Below are 17,349 nucleotides of genomic sequence, written 5' to 3'. Positions count from 1 at the left end.
AAAACATGTTTGGCCTGCTCCCCTCACCCCCTTCCGAGATCAGGCAAAGACAGAGGCAGGTGTGCTCGCTCACCTGTGGTCACAGTCACAATGCGAGACACTGAAGAAGTTGTGGTTGAAGACTCCAAAGTTCACGGTGAAGGCATGGATGACACTGGAGCAGTGGTCGTGCTCACGGCAGCACCTGTCCGTGAGCTCAAACATGCCTGAGAGGGAATCACCAACAGGCTTAGACAGACAGCAATTAATCATCTTACTGGGTGTAAATGAAGTGTATTTTAAGGTGCATATCCACAGAAATTCAGGCACAGACAGATCTGTCAGTAAATCAGGGAATACTGGGGTACATGAAAATCCCTTACTCAAGTAACATTCTACAAGTTTTTCAGAACTGAATTAACAATTAAGTCCAACAACACGAACTATTGATATAGCCTTCTGACCCTCCCCCCAATCCTTCATGCGCGGTTTCATCTTCACAGCATAGCCCACAGCTGAAAACCAACTGTCATTGCGGAACGTTGGAAAAATTGCGGTGCATGTTTGCTTTGCGAGCTGCATGATATGTCCTAACCCAAAATGCTTGTCAACTGCGACATTCATACCCCAAAGCTTCTTCCAGTCCAGTCATGCAGTGATCACACGTGGAATACAAAGTAAAGTTTATTTAATTGTGGCGCTCTTCAAAATCGTGACACATAGAGTGACGGGTAGCCTTACAGTTATGAATATATTTGGCGCCTTGAAACGTGTCCAGGTCCCATCATTAAAGTTTTCCTTCAACACGTCCTAATTCCTTGGTATAATTTGCTTTTCAAATCACCTTCCTACTGTCTGTGAATCGCTGTGTGTTCACACGATTTTACTTACCAAGCTGTTGATAGTCGAGGGCTTTGCTGCCAGTGCCGCACCACAGTGTCCCTGGAAATATCACGGCACGTTTTGTCCGCCTGCTGGTTTCTGAGGTCTGCCTTCCCATTTTAATGAATTGTCCTCCTTGCGAGTCATTCACCTCTGGAAATGAAATGTCATGTCCATAACAAGGACTGTGCGGTACCAATACTACACTTAGATTATAACGGATTGAAGAAATGTCAACAACATGCGGGTAGTGCGTTCTATCGCACAAGGAGAGATAATGTCCTACGATCACATCGTCTTCATTTGTATTGCAGTATACAAGCTGACGGTCTTCATTCCAGATGCTTGAATACAACACAAAAGACTTTGAACGAGTCCCATTTTCCCCAAGAAGAAAACTTACTAGGGTGCCTCTACCTATGGACTGAGCATGGAAGCACCGAAGTTCGTCTTGCTTGGCTTCTGATACTCCCCACGTAAAGAGCATGACCAAAGCCAGCATAAAGTGTACCAGGACTGTCACCTGCATCTCAGCAATTTATAAATAAGTAAAACGTTTAAAAGTCCGATTAATTACAAAAAGCTGCGTGGGAAACGCCGCGATCGGTGGCAGCAAACGTAGACTGACTTAGGTCTCATCGAATTCAGTTCTTCAATGGACTTCCCATAGTAGAATCTCAGTAGGCTAATAAATTGCATAGTCTATATCTGTCTCGATATTATCCATGCGTAAAAGAGCGTGCATTGCAGAAGTTCTGTATAGGATGGAAGTGGAAATCACGCATTACCTACAATGACGTTAACGTTGACATCATTCCTCAGCCCCAATAGAAAAGGGGAAGAAGGTCACCAAGGGTTACACCCACTTCTGGAGGTGTCTAGATGCCAATGCAAATCAAGACGTTTTGGCTGCAACCATATTTTCGATTAGACTGGTATGACCCGACCCAAACTCACTTCGGTATAATCTCAGCAAAAAAATTTGCTTAGAGCTATACGGAATTTTTCTATGCCTTGAAGACAGGAGTTGTTGTAAGAAAGTGTCTTTTAATGATTATTTACCTGGAGAAGACTGAAACATTATTTGCATTTAAACTTTTAGTGCGAGTCCATACTTGAACTCCTATTACATAACTGCATATGCTCCAACAAAAGCAGTTCATTTCGTAAATGCTGGAAGCGCTCAACTGAAAAAGATTTCAGTTCAACACAAGCAACATAAACAAACATACAAATCTAACAGCAACAAAAAAATAAGCTTCTTATTTATAACTTGACTACACATACTGTTCAGTCATGTTCCTATGTAGACTATTAAAGTAACATTTTGCAACCTTTTGACACTTTTTGAGGTATGGTTTCATAGGCAACTAGTTTTGGTACCATCCTCAAATTCATTTTGATAGCATACGGTCATGTGAAGGACAGATAAACATCTGTGTCTTTCCCTCTTGCCATCCAGGATATGCACTATGTAGTTCTGTGTTCCGGGCTGGAACACCCTGCAAAAATGGAAGAAAAGCTTTCACACCATGGCATTGCCAGCTATACTGCCAAAGGACACCAGTGTGTTGGCAAGCTTCTATCAGTGTCAACTGGGCTGTTGGTGGTGTTTACAAGGTTTTTTAAAAGCCTTTTAGGTAGTTAGCTTGCTAGTTTTGGAACATAACTCCTTATTGCTGCTTTAAGGTAACACTATAAATCAAATAGTTTCAAAAGAATTTTCATTTCTGAATGTCAACTCATCCAGTTGTGTAGAAATGGTAGTTTATCTATTTTATCAAATGGAGTAAGAGTTGAGTAAAGTCAACAATAATAAATAACAACAGATAATCACAGTCAAAGAATGACACTTCCCCGTTAGGAGTTTACACGAGAGTTTATTGGTCTGTGTGGACCAGATCTATGTAAAATAGATATTTGTACATGCAAAACAAAGTCCAAACATACAAGTTATTATCTGCTTTCTCACGGACATGCACTACATGTATACAGTCCATAATGATAAAGCAGCAATCATTCCATAAGCCGTAAACAGGTAGTACAGGGAGGGTGGGGGAGACTAAGACTTACACAGAAATATTACTTTAAAAACTTGTGTTTGATTTGTCCAATAAATTATTTCTCTTCATTTATTTTCCCCCGTGGATCATCTGTGTCTGTGTAACTGGGGAAACCACCAATTAGGCAGACACACAACTTTTCACTCGAAGAAGACCCACCCCTCTAAAGTGTAATACTGAATTTCTGAATAGTCTTGCAGAATGCACCACTATCTGTTCCCCTGCAAAACTATGGGGTGGTTGTCTGCATCATTGTAAACATTTTTCAGGCATTATTCACAGTCACTGTTTTAAAGGGGCTGCTCGCAGGCAACCAGAAGGAGCATCTAAAGGAACGAGGGAGGACTAAATCTTAAACAATTCTTCAAACATTAGGGGAAACCGTCAAGTGCTAGGAAGGAGAAAGATAAGACGACGGGGTGGGTGTGGGGGGGGGGAGCCTCATCTACATCATGAACAACAACACACCATCTCATGCATAGGGGATGGGGGGTTCCCATGAAAACTTGCAGCGGTACGACTGTTAGAAACTCTTGAGGTCACATACCATTTGAATAATGTGTGCTTTCCTTGTCACTCACACACAGATTGGGCTGTAGCCACACGCCAAAAAGCATCAGGTGGTTTGGAGGAGGTGGGGTGGGGGCTTTGTGCAGACTGGGGGGGGGGGGGGGGGGGGGCGGGGGGCAGTGGGTGGGGTTCAAATGGAGACGCCTCAGCATACTGCATGACTGCCCCAGGCATGAGACGAGGGAGAGGCCACAAAGCACTTGGCATGCAAGAACGGGCAGGGAGAGCGTTCTCGCTCCGTGACGCAAACGCAAGCATCGGGGTCGCGATTCTAAACACCTTCCCCTGCCGGAGGAATGACAAGGCAGTAAGAGCATGTGGTGTTGAGTTTATGCAGGCATGTGCCGTTCTCTCCTCAGGTAAAATCACTGTGGTTCGGAAATCTCACACGATTCCCGATCCCAAAGAGTCTGAGAGAGAAGGGACAATTTGCACTTTTACGGCATTATGTAAACAACCAGTAGTTTCTGTGCCTTGATTTTTTTTCCTGTTTTTCTGCTTGTTATGTTTTCACCAATCTCTAATCACCTATATAGGTCTGTCAGGGTATCTAACATTGAGGAACATGACTTCAAGCATAACTCCATAAACGGGCATCTAGGCCATGTATGTCCAAAGCTGCTAACTTCAACATAAACTGATTTTTTTTTTGTTCTTATAGCAAAATGGACAACATATATTTCCATTCTACAATGCTAAGTAATCATCACCAAATATCATAAATAATGTGAATTATAATGCTAATTGCTAATTAATACTACAGGTTAACTCTAAAACCAGAAAGAACAGTAATGACATAATCCTAAGGAGCTGTCAGCACTCACAGCATTTGCATTACAATAGCACAGGCCAGTCACTTGTGTGTCGATCATGCTGCGCGTGAGCTTTGATGTCCCTTTTATGACATTATCTTTGATAACTTTTTGACATTTGCTAAGATGTGATGAGACACTTGAATGTACAAAACCAAACTTTTCTCAGTGATCTTTTGAGATGGGTGAGCGCGCTGTGTTACGGCGTCGTCATCTTCTTCTTCTTCATGCTCCTACACGTGTTCTCTCCACCTTTTTAGCCTGATCAGATGTCAAGACTCTTCACCTGACAGCTGAGAGAAGGCGGCAGCGAAGCCCGGCATAGCAGGCTGCACACCCCTACACGACCTGTGTCAGCTTTTACTGCGTACGATCAGCTTCGTGAGTAAGCCTCGCTGTTTTTTTTAGAGTCGATTTGAAACTTTCGGAACACAAACTTTGGAACATTAGAATAATCCCACGATTCATCAGTGACCACCTCAGAGTCTGTCTACTCTCCTCACCAACAGTTACCTATGATTTCTCAATTTCTCCCTCTCTCTCTCTCTCTCTCTCTCTCTCTTTCTCTCTCTCTTTCTCTGTCTCTCGGATGGATATGAATGAATACATTCTTGAGTATTTCAGGAGTGATTGCACATTACCCTGCAACGATGTTCAGAGCTGAGAGAAATACGCCCGTACGAGGGGCACTTAGTGTTAACGGGTTCCGAGTGGTCAGTGCAGCAGTGGGTAAACTCAGTCCATAGCAGAGGGGTGCAAGAGGGAGATGGAAGCCAAAAAGGGAGACCAAGCTGATAGAATGCTAGTTTAGTTAAGAAGCACAGGGCTGGACATTGTAAACAGTTGAGGTCTGGGTTAGCAGGGAGCTGGAGAAGCGTGAAGGCGTCAAGTGGCGGGCGTTCAGGAGGGCGGACTTCATGCAGGCGGTCGTGAGGGGGGGGGGGATGGAGCCGGGAGACTCTTAATCACTGGTGTCGTGGTTCTCATTGTGCAGGGTGTGCCAGCGCTCGATCTTCTTGTCCTTGTTCTTCAGGCACTCGTACCAGTGCTTCAGGCGCTCTCCCTTCGCCTGAATGCCCAGCTGGCAGCCACCTGCCACCATTACAAAGAGGAGTAAAAGGAAGGGTTAGGGTAAGGACTGTCCATCAAACTGTTGTTTAAAGGAAGGAACATCATCTTTGTATTTAAAAAAAAAAAAAAATTAGTATGTTGTGCTTGTGTATTGTGGTGACCAGTGAAGGTGTTAGAGGGAGTGAGTCAGAAGAAGGTAAGAAAAAATGAACTGTCAATCAAACTGTGCACATAAACTGTGCCCTACCAGAAGGATGGTCTACTCTGTATAATATCATCAGTGCCAGAGGGACAAAATTGTAAATTCAAAAGCATTACAGTTGCGACATGACTACTATATATATTTGAGCAGGATTGCATGTCTGTGAGTCACAATGTCGCACGGAACTGTCTGATTTGCACATTCAACTTATGTTGTTCAGTCTGATGTAACAGTTCCTGTAGGTGAGAACAAATGAACTTGCCTTGAAGGTACAGTACATCATAATATTTTGAACATTTTGAACAGTCCCATGTTGCTGTCTTTAAAGTTGTTTTGACAATAATAAGGGAGGCCTGCATTATGCTGGTTTATTTCCCCCTATAGAACAGATGAAAGGCGGCATTACCTAGGCATGCATGGAAATTGGTGAAGGTAAAATCTCACTTCAAAATACATTTCAGCCTTGGGATTGTTTCCATCATTGATCCTGATAATGGACACCATGCCAAAGCACAGGCTCAATAAGAGAGAGTGCAAACACCCAAACATAATTCACACCGTCTGGCTCACTCGCTTCAATTCTGTGCAAATGTTTCAATTCCGAAAATGACTGAGAGAGAGAGAGAGAGAGAGAAAAAGAGAGAGCAGGGGAGAGAGAGAAAGAGAGAGAGAGAGAATGAGCTTTGCTGAGATTGTGTTGGTGCCTACGGCGTGCTTGGCTCCTCCGGGAACTGCTCTCAGGTAATTAGGTTTGAGCCAAGGCTGCAAAGAGCTGCCCCTTCCAAATGTTATGAAACACTTTCCTTACCGATGTAGTCATTGGATTTGCCGATGTCGTAGTCCCACACGGAGATGTCCAGGATTTTTTTGGCCAGCTCTGCGTGTTTGATGTCATAGCTGAATTCCTGCAAGACAAGCATGTTTTGCTGAAATTGTTATTTCATGTTTTTGAAAAACTGAATGTAAAAGGAAATAGAAAAGAAAGAGTAAAAAACTAAAAAACTAAAAGAAAGAAAAGAAAAAGAAAGAAAGAAAGACAAGATTAATGGCAAAGAAATAAAGAATGCGAAGGGTTGGCTATGTGAGTGTGACGGGTTGCTTTGAGTGATGTTTCATTTAGACTTTGACGAGTTGTCAGCTGGCAGACAGGCAGACCTCATTAAACTCTGGGTTCAGGGTCTTCTTCTTGGTCCCGGTCTTATGCTTGGCCTTCTTCCCCATGTCAGGCTTTAGGCAACTGTGCAAACGTTTCAAAAACACAGACACAAACACAGATTATTAGACACAGGTCTGTCAGACGCATACAAAGCCAAATGTTTCATATGCTGAGTGAAATAAATGACACACGGGCGATGATGTGAAAGACTACCATTTGCAATTTTCCTACAGAAAGCACCATCATTAGGAATGACTACATCTGTGGACACTGATTCATTTTAAATCCCCGAATCAGAAAAATACTGCAGAATGCAAACACAGAAACCCATCAAAGAGGATTACAGACCATCGTGCATTTGAATCAGCTGATACTCTACGGAGCAGAGATGGATGGATGTGTAAATGTGAAAAAAAAGTGTCTGCGAGACGGTGGAAGGTATGAAGAAAGGAAGGAAGGAAGGGGGAAAGGACTGAATGAACCTCACATTTTCACGAAGGGATCAGAGTAGCCGTTGGCGTCCATGGCGGCCAGGTGAACACAGCGCACCACCCCTACGAGGAGGCGGCCAAGCTGAGTGCTGTACATCAAAGAGATGAGAATCCGACCGCGCTCCTCCACCTCTCCATCTTTACCAGGCTACAGACAGAGAGAGAGAGAGAGAGACAGACAGACAGGCAGAGAGAGAGAGAGAGACAGGCAGACAGAGAGAGAGAGAGCGAGAGAGAGAGAGAGAGAGAGAGACAGACAGGCAGACAGGCAGAGAGAGAGAGAGAGTGAGAGCGAGAGAGAGAGATTTTGAGAGATTTTGTATCTCTAATAGCAGAGAGGAGTATCATTATGGATGACGAAGAGAAATGTCTGAATAGGCCCCATTCACAGGCTGAGGGAGGGTCCCCACAGAAATGCCGGATGAGAGAGTCAGTGTAGAGTACAGTATGTACAGCATTTTCCAGCAAGGATGAGGCTTGTTTGTACATCAGTTCATCAAAACTCCCATACATGTATTCACCTATTCTTTCACCTATTCATCCATCCATTCATCCATCCATCCATCCATTCATTCATTCATTCATTCATCCATCCATCCATCCCTCGGTGCATTGGTTTACCTCATCCTCGTACAGAGACATGCCTCGAGCTCCTCCTGCTGTGGAGGCTTTCTTTGTCTGGGGAGAGATGAAAGAGTTTGTGAGAGTCAGAGCCAGAGCCAGAGCCAGCCTTGCATGAAATGACTACTGGTGGAGGACTTCAACCGAACCTATTTAACTATTAAATTAGGGGATCATTTTCGCAACCAAATCCTGTCTTGGAACTCTGGCATGGATCCCGAGAGCATACAGAATGAAGGAGAGCCCAGAGGAATTGGGACATGGAGGAATGGGATAGATGGAGGTGAAGTCACATAGTTTGCTTCAGAATGTTTTTTTTTTTCACGTCTACTCGTGGTACTCGGTTTCATGCTACAGGGACCTCTCTTTCAACAAGATTAAAAATGGCCAAACGTAAATTGTGTGTTTGTTGGTTTGGGTGTGCATCGGCCATGTTATGTTATGTGAGAGCTGTTTGTGTGTGTTTGTATGTGTGTAATTCTATGTGTTTGTGTATCTGTGTGTATTTCTGAGCGTCTCTCTCTCTCTCTCTCTCTCTCTCTCTCTGTGTGGTAACTCACAGCGATCACCCTCTCCAGGCAGTTGTTGAAGGTCTTCTTTTGGTTCGTCTTTATCTTCTTCAGCGGGACCCTGGTCTCTCCGATAAACTCGTTGTGGCCAAACTTATCCTCGTCGCACACTGACAGCCTGAGACGAAAAACCAAAACAATCCCACATAAACAAACCTACACCACCACCGCCACCACCACCACATCCCCCAGCACCACCACATCCCCCAGCACCACCACATCCCCCAGCACCACAAACAAACAGCAGCCAGAATGGAAATGCCAGCCCTGACCTGAGGGTTTTCCGCTGCATGTCGTCCTCGGTGAGTCCATGGTACACCAGCGTTTCATTCCAGTTGGGGTTCCTCGTGTTGCGGAGGGTCTTCGTGCGCAGCTTGGTCGCCTGCAGGCACGGTCATGGAGGTTACTTCATTGTCTCGTAATGTTTTTCATTAGTTCTTGTGACTTTTTCATTAGCCCTTTGTTTTTATTAGACTGTTTGACCTTCCAGGCTTCCATCCTCAAAAATCTCCTTTTTTTACACACGTGGTGCACGTTTGACTAAATTCCAATAGCTATTAGAAGTAAATGAATGACTAGAAATGACAATCAAACTTTCCGAAATTCATTTTAAGCTTCTAATTCATTCTGCAGGCTTGAAATGCAGCACGTACACAATACTAAATCTCCACCAGGGGGCAGATTAGAGCTATGCGAATGGGTTGCAATGGAGCTGTCACACCTTTTTTCCAAGCCTACTCGCTTCTCTATTTTGCTTCTCTCTCACTGTCTTTCTCTCTCTCTCTAGCCTGCTGCACACACACACTCACACACATAAACACACACGCTCACACATACACACACACACACACACACACTCACATACACACACACACACACGCTCACATACACACACACACACTCACACACATACACACGCATGCTCACACACACACACACACACACTCACATACACACACACACACACACGCTCACAGACACACACACACTTACATACACACACACGCTCACATACACACACACACACACACACACACACACACACACACACACACACACACACACACACACACACACACACACACACACACGCTCAGATACACACTATAAATGACTCTACATCCCAACTGTACTCACCTTACTGGCACCAGGCAGCAGATGCAGTTTGACATAGGGGTCAGCCAGCCCATTGGAGTCCATAGGCTTCAGACCCTGAGGTGAGGAAGAGCCGCTTTAATTAGAGGGGCCTCTCCAACACCATCAATCAATCCAGTAAATGATGTAGCAGTTTGTTCATGCGTAACCAGTTATAAAGGATGGATCTGTGAGTGTGTGTGTGTGTGTGTGTGTGTGTGTGTGTGTGTGTGTGTGTGTGTGTGTGTGTGTGAGAGAGTGTGTGTGTGTGTGAGAGTGTGTGTGTGTGTGTGTGTGTGTGTGTGTGTGTGTGTGTGTGTGTGTGTGTGTGTGTGTGTGAGAGTGTGTGCGCGTGCGTGCTTGCATGCTGGTGTGTGTGTGTAGGGGTGTGTGGTGGTATTACCTTGCCCCTAATGATGTTACAGTGGAGGCTGTTGTTCTCCTGTTCATAAAGAAGGCTAAACTCAAGGGCACCCAGCGTTGCTATGGCACAAAAGAGAAAACAACAAATTCTCATTTTAGCAACCTCACATCATGATAGAAGTATATTTAGTATAGAAAAGAAGCACGATAAATTCAGCCGATCCACACGATTTCTCTGTAGAATACAATTCCTACTGCCTGGAGAGACCTTGACGTCATTTGCCGAACAAAGGACAGAAATAGGCCAAATCAACTTCAGACTGATCAAAGGCTAGATGGAACTCTTTAAATATAGCTTCCTTAAAAGAAACCTCTAATTGGATATTGAGCCAACAAACTAGTTTACAATAAGTAGGCCAGACCCTCAACAGGAAAAATGCTCTGCTCAAGAGTGAACTGGGCGAAAAATGAAGGGGAATGCCAAGTAAATATGGGAGGAAGTGGGTACAAATTAACAGTGGAAATTAAGAAAAAAATGTAAGTGTCTTTCTCACAAGGGAAATATGACCACTGAAAGAGCTTCCACTTCCTCTGAAAACTAACCACTGATCTTTTATTTGATAAAAGCCATTAGGACAATGTACACACGTGTATATGTGGACACAACGTATATGTGAAGTGAGTCCATGTGCTTCCGCTAAGATGTAGGGTGAATGTAATTTAGATTTTAAGTAATCTCAACCCGAAATAAACTCAGTTAATCAACCACAAAAAAAAAAGAACAATTACAGACTAATTCTCCTCGCCACTACTGTGTCCCCGACTGGACTAGACACTCTTAAGGCTTCTGGACAGACACCCTTAATAGAAAATCTGGATATTTAAAAATATAATTTGAACAGATCAGAGAACTGATTAACCATTCCATGCACAGGGAATTGGTTAAGTGATTCGGTTCCCATTATTTAGTCAGTGAGGATGAATCTAGCTGGTGTGCCCAGAGCGGTCCTTCGAGAAGGAACAGGGATCTCATCACGGTAACTGGTCCGCAGGGAGTTGGCCTACCTGCTATTTCTGATCATATCCGAATAATGGAAATACACACAGGGGAAATGTTCCAACTGCGTGCACACACATAAATACACACAGACACGCACACACATCACACGCACACACATTACACACACATGCACACACACACACACACATACATACACACACATACACACGAAGCACTCTATGGCTAATGAGATTTCTTTCTCATCCCCGACAAAACCTATTGAAAATGAAATCTTTCCCCACAGGCCACAAAATAAACACACAAACACAAGAATAATGCAGTGCGTCAATACAATGCAGGACTTGGTGTAAGACTTAATCTAACAACAACACCTGCCTGCCACCGACATGGGAAAGCGTCGGTGCCATTTTCAACCTAACAAAAATGGCAGCTATGGCAAACTGACTGAAGAGGGGGGAAATGAATGTGTCCCCAGCTCCGGGTCTGTGGTCGAACACGTGTAAGTCTCCTGGAAGACATGATTTACCTTCAAGCCACAGCAGAATTATATCCGTCTCCTCTGCCTCCTTGACTCGCAGGGTATTGATTTGCACGTTTCGGCAACACAAGAGCGCTGTTTGTCATCCTAGCCAAGTCACAAGTGCTTTTATAGACAAGGTAAGCGCAGTCTCTTCCGTTCTTTTCTCTCTCTGTCTCTCTCTCTCTCTCTCTCTCTCTCTCCGACTATCTCTCCCTCTCCCCTGTAATCAGCTCTGAAATCCATTTGATGTATGGCAGGTTCGCTGAGCAGTGATGGAACAGATAAGTGGGTGAATGAACTGCGAGGGCCAGATGACATGCAGAGTTACAGCCGGGACGGCGGACATAAAGCCAAGGTGATGTGTCAGAGAGAGAGCGCGGCGCAATAACGCAGAGCCAGATGGTCGGCCCCAACGCTGGGCTTCTTTTTCGGACAGATGTGATGTATTGAGCCAGGTCTCACATCATAGAAACATTGTTTACGGGGAAATGATAGCTGCTTTCCCGGCCCCCAGCTCATGAAGTATTCATAAAACAGACGGAATAGACACATCCAGGGACGGCGCTGACAGAATGTACACTAGCCGTGGAGTACAGTAATAGTCCTTTATCACCGAAGATCTCTTAATCAATAGACTCAGCATCGTTCTCCAAATCCTATAGATCCTTTACAAAGATTTGAACGAAACACGCCTATATAAAATTCAACGGAAGAATGGATCTCTGATCACAGACAAATCTTTAACATGATGTTTCATTTTCATTACTTAGTTTTAATTGTAACAAAACACGCTCATGTAGAACTAAGTATAAGAATGGATCTCCAATCACAGGCAAATCTTTCACATTAGAATTATGTTTTACGTTCATTCATTCATTCAGGGGGGAATCACTTCTGACAGGTCTTCATAAGGCTGTCAAAAGATCTCATTTCATGGGAACTCAACTAAATGATGGAGTCTCACAGACAGCTCTAGGACCTTAACAGGAGAACAACACATCACCATCATCAAATATCCATCACCATCATTTTCAAAGTCAGTCAAAGTCAAAGTCAGTTTATTTGGCACAAACGACACACAGCAACACACACGTGCATTTAGGGTGGCGACACAGGACACACACACACACACACACACACACACACACACACACACACACACACGCATGCTGAAGAGGTCGCAGTGAATTTTTCCTCTGCATTCTCCCATCCTGGACTGTCCTTCCTCCAGGGCAGCCAGGAGCAGTGGGCAGCCTTTATGGCATATGTGGCCAAAGATAACTATTTCCCTCAGCCTTTATGGCATATGTGGCCAAAGAGAACTATTTCCCTCTCATAAAGCTGCCTATGTAGTTCTACCCCATTTGTCAGTCCAATGTGGGAAATTTCAGATAACTACTTTTATCTCTTCATTTCATTGTCTTTCTTCTAAGGTTAGAAGGTGTCCTGTCATCTTGCCAATACAGAATATTCAATTATATCAGCGTGTCAGTACAGTAAAATGCAGTAGACCATAGCAACCATTTTAAAACGGCAGAACAGGGACTATATCATATGACAACAGGTTTATTGTGTCCTGGTCATTGATTTCCTCTGCCAGATTTGTTTCTGTTTCTACCAACATTTTCCTTCTAACAACAACAATTTATACGTTGTCACCAGCAAGGGATTTGCTGATGGTAGCCCTGCCACATCCACTGCCAGTTTATTGGCTCGGATGTGGCATCAAACAACCAAACTACTCCCTTGATTTTTGACTTACTTCTGGTTATTAAATTGAATGACTTCAGCGGGAAGATTACTTCACAGTTGCCCTTAACTCTAGCAGCAGTGGTTGATATTTTTTAATTAATGCAGTAAAAGAGGCTTTTATTATCAACATTTATGGAGAACAACAGCAAAGTGCTCTTAGAAAACACGACTGTTTACGGGCCCCAGTGGGGCAGCAGGACAGATGGGTGTCACATGCATTTCTTTCCCCCTATGACACACCAGGCCTCTGTTCCAGCTCTCCGCCACACATGGACTAAGTTGGTGGCGAGTTTCTCTTCTATGGGAGAATGTGACATTGCTGCAGTTTAGTCCAGTATATCCTGCCCATCTTAGACAGGCATGAGCACTGTCACCTCATAACAGTGTAATAAGAGAAGACACATCTAACCCTGATTCCCAAGTACAACATTTGAATTTTGCAACTACTGCACTTGGTGCATGGTATCTACTAAATATTAGTTGTTCGTTCATAAAACAATGATTTAATAAAACATCTGTTATGTTTACAAAATACATGCAGATGACATGCAACCTTAAGAAGAGTGGTAATGGAAAAGGGATTCACACATGGCTTTGTTAGCTTTGTCAAACCAAGCACAAACCAAGAGAGATAAAAATGGGCTCTTACTTCCTTCGTCGGAGTCGTAGCTGTTGGCCTCGTCCTCAGCCTCCTCCTGGCGCGGGGCCTGGCGGGCGGGCGGAGGGTTCTGAGCGGCGGGCTGCCTCCTCTCCTCCCGCACAGCAGGGGGCGCTGTCTGCTCTCGCTGCAGGCCGCCGGCGGCATAACCTCCAGAGTCGGGCTCTGCGGGGGAGCAGCACAGGTCGCAGCTAACAGCACCGTTCCTGATTAAAAATGCATGGGCCATTTGCCTCCACAGCATACCCAGCACACACCAGTGCTATCCCAGAGAGCAGCAGACCCAGGAGGGATCTGGCCCGGGTCTGGCCCTGGTCTGGCCCTGAGTCAGTCACTCGCTGAAATCACTCTGAAACAACCCCCCCCCCCCCCCCCCATTTAGCTTCTGCCTTGGTACACTTCACTGTGTATACTTGCACTCACAGGCACTTTGTGAGGCTTCTGCAGCAGAGACTGCCAGGTTAGTGGTAAGTGGTGTAACCCCAACATCCTAACTAACACCCCTCTATGGATGTGCTGGTCAGGAGGGAACTGGCGTTGGCTTTATGCCTCATGGCTACTGGCACATCTCTCTACTCTACTACGCTCTAATAGAAGCTTAAGGGAAGACAGATTCCATATGCCTAATAATCACTGCAGCATTAACGGACATTATTCTTAACACTTACTCTCCAGCCCCTAAATTAATTTCTCTTCAATTCAGCAACTCTGGAGTTCTGTCTGAGCAAAGCATTTTTTTCAATTTATTTTGCAATTGTTTAATCCAGTAAGTTGCCTCTCTTCTCCTCTCCTCTCCTCTCCTCATGTCAGCGTTTGTGCCACGCTGTTTTGCTGATCCTGGCCAAAGTGGCTGTGTGAGTTGTGTTTGTGCCCAGACCGGGACTCACCCTGCTGGGCAGCGGGGCCAGGTCTGGAGCTCTGGACGGTCACAGCTCTCTTCACCACCACAGGGCTGTTCTGAGCAGCGTCGTCTGCCACGTAGGGCTCAGCGGGCTTTGGAGCCAGCGCCGGTTTGGGAGCTACGGAGGGCTTCGTGGCCACGGGTGGGTAACCAGCACGCCCCGACACCTCTGTGTCTGTGGGACAAGCAGACAAAAACACGCACGCACACACACACACAAAGACACACACACACACCAACATGTGCATCAACAAATACATGCACACACACAGAATTATGTGAGCACATAATACACAGATACACACTTGAAAAAAACGCTCACACACATCTGTTTCTTGTCCAGAGACACTTCTCTCTTGCAGTCTATAAAGCACTGAAGTTCTGTATAGTTTGATGTTTCTTGATGCGGGCTCCGAACCGAGGCACTGACCTACATACAGCACACAGCCCCAGCGCCCGGCAGCGGGCTACTCTGTGTTGCATTATCTCATCATTGCATTTTCACGCTCCATTCAATTTTATGGGGACATAAAACAGGCATTCATTTATCATGCTGCCTGACAGGCTTGGGACGGTGTGCTTTTTGGTGGGATTTTTTTGCACCTGAGGGGCAGGAATGTTGTTCAGTCCTTGTTCAGGCTTGCGCTGTTAAGACACGGTGCTGAAAACGCTGGCAGCAAGCAAGGCTGCATACCCTCCCGTGGACCGGCGGATTTGACACGGGCTGATTGTCGGGGTTAAATAGTGCAGGCTTATACATGTGGATTTGTGAAGAACACAATCATCCAATAAGCAAGCAGAACTGACAAGTGCCGAATGCGATATTCCAGCAGGATGTGACATGGGCTGAAGTGAAGCGATAGTGATATATAAACATTGGTGTCATGTATGTGGCCGCGCACGCTTACTTGCAGGCTGCGATCCGGCTGGGGGAGCGCGGGTCTCCGCTGGGCCTACAGAAGAAAGAACACGAAGATTACCCATTATCACGGTGATCAGCTACCTTATCATGATACGCACAGATCCTCAGCCTCTGTATCATAATCCTCTGTTATACCACTAGAGTAATGGAAGGCCTCAGCCCAAGCAGATACCTTATCAGATGCCCTATCATTATGAGATTATGTGCACTATTATCCTCTTGTCTTGCTCTCGTAATTTTCAAGTAGCGTGTTGTTCAGGGGCGTCGTTAGGCCTATTTTAGGGGGGCTGAAGCCCCCCTAAAATGTTCTTCAGCCCCCCCAAATCATTTGGCATTATTGGCTTAAAAAAAAAATTAATAAAAAAAATTAAACTATTGTTTCTCACACGGACAAGTTAATTATAACTCTAACATGCTACTTATATGCGTGCGTTCTGGTTTGTATGTTTACTCCCCCTTCAAATTATACTCCAATAGCCTTTCATCATACTTTACGATATAAACCCCGGGCACTAGTACCGTCTCTCGTCAACGACAGCCAGTATTTTATACAAGGAGTTCAAAGTAAATTATGCACGGAGTGAAATTGTAAGTACAAGAAGTTATAGAATGTGGCTATCTGTAGTTGTTAACGAGTGTTACCTGCTTTAGGTTTACTTGATATGAGGCAAATGAAAGCGAATATTGTAGTGGGCTATGTTAAAACTAAGCTAGCTTGCTACTTTGTTAGAAACTGTCACCAGTTAGCAAGAGTGTGAACGAGCGAATTCGAAATACAAGAAATAACTATCTCTCTATTCTTTGCATTGATATATCTCTCTAGTATTTCAAAACAATATTATCAGTCCCTATAGAATGTTGTTATTTATAATCAGTTAATGCTAGTGAAAACTAAATGTCATAGTGTCCCTCATAACGCTATTGTACCGGTATATCATCCAATTCATTGACCAGATGGATATAAGAACATTCTTTAGGAGAGGTGGTAGCTCCGCCCAGTCAGATGAGAGAGAGAAGCAGGAGATTGACAGGGCTGAAGGAGCCGGTGTGATGGAGGTTAGTGGTCTACAGGTCTAGAAGGAAATGAGTGGAGTTTTTTTTAATTTTCTTCTACTGTGGTAGAAATGTATAGGCATTTGTTGTCAGGCCTAGGCTACTCCAAGGGTTAGCCTAAACTAGATTATTACATGATATTTTTATGCCAAGTCATACAATTGGCTTCTGGATTTCGATCAGTTAATGTTTCAATGTTTGAACTTATCTTAAAGGGTCATGCAGAAGGAGAGGCTGAGGCAGAGAGTCAGAGAGAGGAAGAGACAGACCAAGCAGCTGCAGCAACTAATGATTTAGGTGAAAAAGACACAGGGCCCAGACAGGTTAAGCTGAAGAGCTACCCACAGGACAGTTTTGGTGCTCAGAACAGGTCATTTCACCACAGCTGGTATATTTGTGTTGTCAAATTTCACTATGACCCTGTCATTCTGTCTCTTGTGTTATACTGAATGCAAGCAAAACTACAGAGCAAAATCACACTCTTTCTGATTAAACCAATCTATGAACTGTCTGAAACAATGGATATCCGCGGCCCCAAATGAGCCTTAAAAAAAAAAATTGCAGCGCGCAAACATGCCACTCCCCTTGGGGCTAAGCCCCCCCTTTCTT

The 17,349-nt window shown here is 44.5% G+C and overlaps 1 protein-coding gene across 2 annotated transcripts in view; it reads right to left on the bottom strand.

The window, feature by feature from the left end:
• Nucleotides 1-3,598: 3,598 nt before the first annotated feature.
• rph3ab (rabphilin 3A homolog (mouse), b) overlaps nt 3,599-17,349 on the bottom strand; it is a 35,504-nt gene continuing 21,753 nt past the window's right edge. For both annotated transcript variants that reach the window (XM_031585138.2, XM_031585140.2), the window contains 12 exons: nt 15,674-15,718; nt 14,752-14,940; nt 13,856-14,029; nt 9,954-10,033; nt 9,554-9,628; nt 8,689-8,798; nt 8,408-8,534; nt 7,848-7,904; nt 7,223-7,374; nt 6,735-6,816; nt 6,388-6,484; nt 3,599-5,398 (listed from right to left, as the gene is read on the bottom strand). In XM_031585138.2, the coding sequence (XP_031440998.1) occupies nt 5,268-5,398; nt 6,388-6,484; nt 6,735-6,816; nt 7,223-7,374; nt 7,848-7,904; nt 8,408-8,534; nt 8,689-8,798; nt 9,554-9,628; nt 9,954-10,033; nt 13,856-14,029; nt 14,752-14,940; nt 15,674-15,718 (1,319 nt within the window). In that variant the 3' untranslated portion in view covers nt 3,599-5,267. The remainder of the gene's footprint in view (nt 5,399-6,387; nt 6,485-6,734; nt 6,817-7,222; nt 7,375-7,847; nt 7,905-8,407; nt 8,535-8,688; nt 8,799-9,553; nt 9,629-9,953; nt 10,034-13,855; nt 14,030-14,751; nt 14,941-15,673; nt 15,719-17,349) is intronic.

Source organism: Clupea harengus, chromosome 18 (genome assembly GCF_900700415.2).
Source record: "Clupea harengus chromosome 18, Ch_v2.0.2, whole genome shotgun sequence".
Lineage (NCBI taxonomy): Eukaryota > Metazoa > Chordata > Actinopteri > Clupeiformes > Clupeidae > Clupea > Clupea harengus.
This window is presented reverse-complemented; position numbering and strand designations above follow the sequence as displayed.